Source organism: Odontesthes bonariensis, chromosome 9 (assembly GCF_027942865.1).
Source record: "Odontesthes bonariensis isolate fOdoBon6 chromosome 9, fOdoBon6.hap1, whole genome shotgun sequence".
Classification (NCBI taxonomy): domain Eukaryota; kingdom Metazoa; phylum Chordata; class Actinopteri; order Atheriniformes; family Atherinopsidae; genus Odontesthes; species Odontesthes bonariensis.
Window position 1 is genome coordinate 25,126,890 of NC_134514.1, and position 9,234 is coordinate 25,136,123.

Below are 9,234 nucleotides of genomic sequence, written 5' to 3' on the forward strand. Positions count from 1 at the left end.
GGAGGGAGAGAGGCTTCTCGAGGCGCCTTGGAGATGAGTGCAGTAACATGAGAGAAGTGCGCGATGATAGCCAACAAATGAGGTCCTCAAAGTTGTTCTCCAAAGAGACCCGCACCGGCTTTTGACAGGATCCTGTCCCAGGATGCTGCAGCTAAGTTTCATTGTTGAGATGTGTCATCTGACCCAAAACAACCTTTAAATGTCCAGTTTCTGATAGAGTCACTCTGAGTGTGTCAGTCGGTGGTTTGGGCTCTTCTCAGCTTCGGCCACACACACAAAAATGACAGATTAATGTAGAAACTGTCTACGATGATGTTAGTCCACTGTGCGCTAAGGCCCAGTTCTGCATTTACACACCCAGTTACTCTAGTTTTTATTTTTCTAAAACTCTTTAGTCCCCACATCCACTAACTTTGGGAAATCTTTAACGCAGAACTTTTCTTCACCATCATCACCACCATCATAGCTGCTACCTTTCGTATCACTTTGTGCTCGTTTAGCATGGTTTTTGTGGTTGTTTAGGGTCACCTTTTGTCCAATTTTTTTTTTAGGTTTTGCATCCCCTCTCTGTCTGTGGTCATCCTGCATCTAATAATGGTTGTTTAGTGTTTATCTTTAGTAAATATAAGCTTTGTTTTGTCTAATGTTCACTTTGGATCTAACCTCACTCATTTTGTGTGCCAACTTGGCATCTTTGGCATCACATGTGGGCTGTTTAACATCCCTGAGTTGCATCCCTAATCTAATTTTGGGAAATTTTGCACCTGCTTTTTACCTTTTGTTGTCATTTGATCTCTCATTCATCTCTCCATTTAAATTTGAATTCCATCTGATTTTAGTTGCCTCCTTTGATTTACATTTCCAGGATAAGACCTTGCTCAGCAATGTGACCCTGATTGGATCCCATCTTTTAATTCACTTTGGATGAAATGACATGATGAAATAAAGGTTCAGTATCACCTAGGAAACACTGTTACAGTAACCAGGCGATAGCCCAGGTTTTGAAATGTTAATTTATTCACTTAGTTGCCCGAACGTGAAATGTGTCGCGCCAACTTTGATGTTTACGGGGGCAACTCAAAACAAGAGCATTTTTAACTAGGTATTCAAAATGCTTCTGGGGTTAAATGTAATCAAACATTTAGTATAGCCCTAATGTTTCACTCATGTTTCCAGCGTTAGTGCCTGGACATGATACAGAGCTTCAGTTCTCCAGTGTTCAGACTAAACAATAATATCTCCTTAAATGACTTAACGTCTATCAACAGTGGCAAAATGTACAGTACAGTTATTATAGAAGTGAGATTAAAAAAAAAAAGTGAGAGGACTGTGGGAGGCCACAGAGCCTGAAGCAGCTGCTGTGCAACAACTAGTCATGTTTTCATGCTCCTGCTACATGATCTCCTTAAACACTTAAGGCTTGCCTTAAGCACAAGAGCAGAAAGTATTCCAGCAGTTACAAAGGTTCACTGCATTTCGGCGCTCGGACCAGCTCTCCCGGTGGTGCAGTCCTGCCCTCTGGCAGGCCTCACCTGGAAGCTGTAAATCAGAACGGCCCGCACACAGATGCTCTACAGGTGCCGGCCTTACGGGCACACTTGGGCTCACATGATGAAGAACGTAATTTAAGATTCAAATGTGAAGATGTTAGGGCGATAGGACACCACAGTGGGGAGAAAAAGAAAAAAAAGAAAATCGGGGTTACTTACATGCCAGAAATTTGTTACAAATTAATATATGATGTCCACCCTGGATATAAAATCTGCATTAAAACCAGAGGGAATACAAAAACCAATTAAGAGAAGAAAAAAAAAATAAATCAATGGCAATCAATTCTGCAAAACAGAAATTTTATTTACCTGAATTTGAGAGCACCAAAGCACAGAGGTTAAATGTTGGAGGGATGTAAGGAGACACTCGCTGTTGAGCTATTAGGACAATTAACAAAGTGGTCAGGAGGGGCCGGAATGGAGAGATGAGGGTGTGAAGTGACAGTCAGCACATCTGGTCTCATCAATAATGCAGCAGGCCTTTAAACGGCAGTTTGTCACATATTGAGCGCTGCTGACTGAAATCTAACCTGACACCCAAGATGCTGTCAGGGGAGAGTGAAACGATGGCAGCGGAGGGAGGGGGAGGGCGAGGAAGGGGCTGGCAGGGATACTGAGGAATACAAAAACTTTTCACTTATATACGCAGGAGAGGTGAAATAAACTCTCATGGAATGGCGGTGAGGCAGGAATCGAAACGTGGAAGAGACAATCAAACTAACAGCCGCGCAGCTTTCAAGTCCATCACTTTTATTATTAAAAATGGAAAAGCAATAATCAGACGCCGTTACGCCCAACTGTCTAAACAGTGGAAAGATACATTTGTTGACACTATTTTTCTGTCTCGATAGTGAAGGCAGAGCTCCAAAAGCAAAAATCCAATCAAAATAGTTAACATAAACGACAATCCACGACCTTTAAATCTCTCAAAAGAAAAAAAAACTGAGCTGTTCAACTGAGTGACTTTAAAAAACTAAACAAAAAAAACCTCAAAAACAAACAAAGTTCATTTTCCTGTGATCAAAGGATTTCTCAGCACGACGATGACAGAGTCCCCCCTGAGGAACATTTTAGAAATGTAGCGGTCTTTGTTCACGGGCTTCGACTTCTTCTTTCCCTTCCCGCTTTTGGGAACTTCCGTCCACATCTCCTTCACGTTCTCCAAGACCATGTTGCAATGCCTGAAATGACGGTCGGGACAAAAGCCTGTTAGAAGCTCATCTCACCGAGACACACAGACAAAAAGTTGGAATCATCGTGCGTCGCTGCACCAACACAGTTAGACAGGTGGGCAATTCGGGGCCGTTGGGGAACATTCTCGATGAGCAGTGGTATTTGTCATCTTTTCATTTAAAAAAATAAAAATAAAGTCACAACTGGAATGCTTTCAGTTGCCAGATAAATCATCCGCAGCACACTGCTCTGTCATATTCCCCGGCTCATGAAGTCAATAAATGTATCAATTTCCAATGTCCAAGTCTCCCTCCCAGTGAAACAAATGTAAATGTAAATTCAGTAAGACATCGGGGAAGATTGTGAACACAAAACCAGACAAACCCGGCACACTGACGATTAATACTTCAACGCCACTTCTTGAATCCCGCTAGCAGACGAGCTTGAATGGGAATAAAACTTAAATATTCCACATCGAAAAAAAGTTTTAACCTTTAAAAACCATTACAAACGCAATGCAATGTAAGAATAATTTCACAGCAACTTTCATTAATTCTGACAGTCTGATGGGTGCCACCTTTTTCCCCCTGTCGTCTTTTAATGGCAGCGATTACCATGTATGAACTTAGCTGTAGTGACCAAAGCTGATGAGTGTCATCAATAAGCGTTGTGCTAAAGGTCTGATAAACTTTAAAAAAGTCCGCCGGCTTTCCAAATAGAAATGCATGCATGCATGCATGCAAAAAAAAAAAAAAAAAAACACACAAAAAAATGCAAATAGGGAAGAGTAAGCACGTTGTTTTGTTTCATTGGCATCTTCCTGAAGTTTTGCTCACAGTTTCCAGCATTTTCTACGAAGCTTCTTCCAAAAGAATCAATTCATCCTACCGTGACTGAAACTGCTTGTAGTAAAAAAAAAAAAGTGTCAATTTTAACCAATCATGTAATGTAAAAGATGTATCCTTTCCAGATGCCCGATTAAGGGAGCACTGTTTGAAACTGCTCGCCCTCGTCTCTACTGCTTTTATATAGCAGATATAAAAGACCGGATCAACTCAGTTTCCCTGAAGCCCAAAAGATACTTACTGCTTCCAGACATTAAAATGTTTTATCAAACCAGATCTCCTTCCAAATTAAATTTATCCGCATCAAATGAACAGAAACGGCATCAAACTATTCATCTGAGTATTACTTTGCCACAGATAAATTCACACAGTTTGCTTTGATACTCGTTAAGTTTTATGTTGTTTCGGTTTTCTTACTACATGATTAATACTAATAATAAACGTACAGATAAAAAAATATTCCATAATCTTCATTCTCTGTGGTCTTTGGAACTGTCAAAAATCACACCTGTGACCTTTTTTTGGTCCTAAAAGTCAGATTAACAGTTGAGATTGTGACCGTTTTTAAAGCAGAAACCTTGATTATACCCTTAGGCCCGTTTAACAGTGAATCAGTAACCGACTCAGTACCTGTCAAAAGCTTTGACTCTCCCGAGCAGCTTCTTATTGTTGCGACAGTTGATGAGGACCTGAGTGTTGTTTTTGACCGACTGGGTGAGCACCGAGAGGGGGCCGGTGTTGAACTCTTCCTCCTCCCTTTTCTGGAGCTCCTCAGGGGTCATCTCTGACTTGGGCTTCGTCAACAGACTCCTGGAAATTACAACCAGACAAAAACAGACTTGTATTATCAGACCAAATAAATGCACACAGAGGATACGTGGAAAATCAACACCAGTATTATTTTGCCATGCTGGTTAAAAAAAATAAAAAATAATAATAGATCTGATCAAGCTAAAACTAATAGTAAAGATATTATGGCTGAGGATGTCTGTTGGCTAGCAAATTTATGAACAGAAGCGAACAAAAGAAAAACATCCAATCAAACCATAAAGTACGATTTGCAAATGTCCAAAGGTTCCACTGAACTGTAGAAAATTAGAATTATGCATTATGACAGGGTTTAGTTGAGAGGTTAACATTCAACTGCATTTCTAATTTGTATATTTAAATAATCATCCAAACGCAGACGCAAAAAAAAAAAATAAAAAAAAAAAAAAAAAATCAAGAAAAACACGCACGCTGTTAGCAATTAGCAAACAGAGCTCATCGATTCCTAAAAATAACTTTCGACAAATCAATATCAACATAGTACATACGTAGTTTTTTATTTTTCTTTATAGATATAACAACGTAGCTGTGAAAGAGCAAAGTCGCAAAAAACGGCTTCAGTCAAGAAGTAAGAAGCAACACAGCTAAAGCTATTTAGCCTGGGTCGGTGAATAGGCTAGCAGGGTTAGCATTCTTACTACTAGATGCCTCGACTCGTAGCTTAGCTTCTGAGTTTAAAAGAGAGTACATTTCTGAAGAATGGCTCATTCTCCAAGATACTTACATAATTGCTGGTCAATAAAAACCGTTTTCTCAAGTCCTACTGTGCTCTTCTCCACGGGTGCCTTCGTATTCGCAACGATTCAAGCTCGACTCGCGTGGACAGGGTTACTTCCGGGTCACTTAGTACGCGCTTCAAAATGTTGTTACAACTACCGGGTTATTATAATACAGCCATGGTTATTACAGGTGCAGACCGGGACTTTCTCTTATTCTTCTCTCCTCCCTTTGTTTAGCAGGGGCAAATGGTGTGGACATCGATTCATAGATAGAATACAAAGGAGATGTCATACAAACAGGTTTCTGGCCATGGTTAATTTGCATCCCCTGTCCCTGGCTCGACTTTAAACTCTAATAAATATAAACATAAAACTTAAACAGAATACAAAGCATGTAAAAACATTACAATAAACTGCAAATGAAGTGACTGAAATACATTAGGAACAGCAATAATAATAATGGATAATTTGTAAATTAAAGAATAGCTAATGCTCACATACCTGCTTACTTATGTCTCTCTTTCAATCTTTTTTTCAAGTTTCTTCACCATTTTGGAACCATGATGCTCACGTTAGTTTAATCACATTTCTTATCTCAATATATATGTCAATACACTGCAATCAAAGCAGTCAATAAATGTCATTTTGCTGTATGGTGCTTAGAAAGAACGAAGCAATATCTTTTGTTGATTTAGTTGATCAAGACTGAATAATGATGACGATAATATGAAAAGTAATGACAACAATAGCGATAAAGATAATGATGATGATTCTCTAGGGTGTGTGATTCAAAGTAAACCTTTTCTCCAAAAGACATTGTCAGCAGGCAAAAATTAGGGTGAGGGAGCTGCCACTCTGATACTGCAGACCCAACAGTCAAGTCTTTGTTTTGCTATTAAATGCTGTAGGACAGGGAAGTGTGTGTATGTGTGTGTGTGTGTGTGTGTGTGTGTGTGTGTGTGTGTGCACGCATGTGAGAGAGAGAAGGGAATGTATGCTCCACAGCAGCAACGAGACACTAAGAGATTGGCTTTCTGGCAAGAGACAGACAGACGCCTATGGGTGCACAACCCTCCCACCTTATTCCAAAGGTTACAGATCTACCTGTGGAAATCACTTGCTGCAGATAATAGCAGCCTGTGTGCTGCTGAGAGAGTTGAGTGGGTGGGATTGAGTTCCAGAGAGCTACTATACCTTCGTGAAGCAATCCCGGCCAAGCAGAATAAAATGAGCTCAGCGTTACCTTACATGTGATGGGAGCGCAGCGGCTAATCTGGAAACACTTTGCCGCCACCCAATTTAGGGGGCAGCAGCCGTTAAATCAGATGGGCAAGACCAAGATACGTGTAGGCCTGTTGGTTTGGCACAGCTTGAATAGTGTAAGGCTGATTTGTAAAACATCATTTCTGAATCTCAAGAAGGCCCAAACGGTTTGCCGTTTTTCAGGGCTTGTGTATCGTGACTGGAGAGAATAGAGAGGCTAAATGTTGCACAGTCCATTCTGTTTCTAAAAACTTTTATTAGGTCTTCAAATTGTGTTTTGTTGGCGGGAAAACCAATCTCTGATTCAAAACAGAACCAGTGTCCTCTGCACAGGGACCAAACACAACTTGTAATATTGTTATGGGTGCTGAAGCGCCCTTAAATCCAACCTTAGCACCTCTAAGATGGAAGACGGACGTTTCTAACACTGTCTTTTAGAGACAGGCGACAAACACTGCAACAATAACGGCTTCAAATTTATTTATTCATCAGAGCGAATCAGTGACGGCCAATATTCAAGGGGCAGTTTGCGATTCAGATTTTTGATACAGTGTTTTTATAAAGGGATGCTTCATTTGTAGCCATGATGCCACAGAGACCGTACCTGGAGAGAAATCAGAAAACGAGATTCAAAGATTTCAAAGTTGTTTTCGTTCTCAGATTGTTGTGTGACCGCTTTGCTCCTTTGTGGTGCACAAAGAGGAGATTAGAGATGGAGATGCCCTGATTTCACAAAATCATTATCAATTTGTGTCGTTGGTGTTTTGTTATTTGTTTCGTTGCTTGAGGACATCTCACAGCCCCCCCCCCCCCCCCCCGCCCCCCCCACACTAGTTGTAAGTGATAGTAATTTATTAAAAACAATGGGGTTGTAAATTAAAGTACCAAAATAGAAAATATTTTGGAGTTTTATAGGGGAACGTGTAATGTAGCGGTGAGGGTAAACTCTTTTGTCAGGCACTGTTAGTAAGTTAATGTGTTTTCTTTGTTTGTTAAGCCACTTAACACGGACCTATGAATCACTGAAGCATAAAAAGACACCTCATTCAAGGAATGAACCAGTGCTTTGTCTACACATAACAGACAACACAACAAAGAACCAGTTTTGAATTCCATCCTCAGACACTTTGTTACCGGCGGCCTGTCACAAAGACAGGCAATTTGTTCCCATTACTACAGTCACATCCACAAAAATGCCAACAATAACACGGTCTGACAGACATGAAATAGTATTTTGTCACCACCAAAGGGATTCCCGACGACCTGAAAGAGCTTTCAGCTGAAAACTCGGCATATCTCAGCATGGTGTGCAATGTGACCTTTAAAAAACGTGAAGACACTGGACAAATGGAGGACAACAGATAAAACTATCTACACTAGATGAACAGTGTGTGAAAGTGATGCACTTGAGAAAAGGGAAAATATCCAGCAAAAACCCGAGAGATGCCTGTGGACCTTCAATTGATCCATTTACTGTTTACCGAAGCTTTATCGGAAATGGTCTCCATGGAAGGTTGGCTGTCAGGAAGCCATTATTAAGGAAGGTAAGCAGGCATTAAAGACAACTGTAAAATGGATGGAGGCTCTGTTGTGGTTTGGAGGCCGTATTTCAGCCAGCAGTGTTGGGGATCTTGTCAAAATTGGCATGATTATGAATGCCTTCAGATTTGGATCCTGATCAGATTTTGATCATGCAATAACATTGGCAGCAGCTTTACCTTTCAGTATGGCAATGATCCCAAACACACTGCAAAAGCAATAAATGCACACCTGGGTTGAAAGATACAAGAAGCACGTGTTTAAAAACAGAATATAAATCAGGGACAGTGAAAAAGATTGACTGATTGATTATTTTCCCCTTTAGTGAAAGTCCTTCCCCTCTTCTATAGAGCTCACACAAATTCCAACTTGACCACTCTGCAGTTTTGCTGCTGATTTTGTGTAAAAAAATAATAATAAAGAAAGTCTCATCACTGATCGGCGACAGATAGCAGCATCGGCCCCTGTCAATCCAAATGGAAAAAAATTCTAATGAAACCATACTTCCGTGATTTATGGTCATTGGCAAAAGCTTCAAAAGGGAAGAGGATCGTTTATTACATACAGCAAAGAAGTATCTTCTTACTCCTGCCTCAGGATATAAACATTGGCCCCAGAAACCTGTTGATTCACGGCTCTGTGTGTGTCCACCCCCCACCCCCACGCTCTCTCTGCTCTGACGGCCACAATTACTCATGCCAGTGATGAAAATATTAGACTACCATCTACGTCTCTATCTAGACGGTGAGTTTGCCAACATTGAAGTTACCTGATCCGGCCCTGTCTGCTTTAACCACAGGCGACTGTGACTGTGACGGGCTCAGGTGTTTCCACACAAAGGGCCTTTTGTTTGGAAGAGGCAGCCGTTCAGAGAGGTGCTCTAATCCGTTTCCTCATACATATTTATATGTTTTTAGTATCAATTTGTGCCCGGGAGTGGGGGGTTAAGGAAAGTTTAACATGAAGCGATCGCGTGGAACACAAGATTGATCAATAAGATGTGCCGCATTGGATACCTGAGGTGTACCTGTTGAGGTTCCCTCTCAGTCCTCAACAGACCTGTGGCTGCGCGTGTGAACTGTTGATCCTATACACGCACCAGTTTCCCCTTCAAACGCTTAATTTAGTCCACTTATATATGGTCCTTGTGCTGGCTCAAATCTCCAGAGTGAAACGTTTAATAACACAGCCAAATAAGAACAATCAACAACAGTATAAGGCTTTAATGAGGCAAAAGGAAAACACAATTAGAAATGCATTATTTATCGTTTAATTACATGTAAGATAATTAAAACAAGAATGTCTTTTTTTTTCTTT

The 9,234-nt window shown here is 40.7% G+C and overlaps 1 protein-coding gene across 1 annotated transcript; it reads right to left on the bottom strand.

Annotated features, from left to right (window-relative positions):
- Positions 1-2,283: 2,283 nt before the first annotated feature.
- snrpd2 (small nuclear ribonucleoprotein D2 polypeptide) lies at positions 2,284-5,244 on the bottom strand. Its single transcript, XM_075473811.1, has 3 exons — positions 5,121-5,244; positions 4,199-4,378; positions 2,284-2,731 (listed from the first exon to the last, which is right to left on the bottom strand). Coding segments are annotated over exons 1-3 (357 nt in total). The 5' UTR covers positions 5,123-5,244; the 3' UTR covers positions 2,284-2,556.
- Between the last annotated feature and the right edge of the window lie 3,990 nt (positions 5,245-9,234).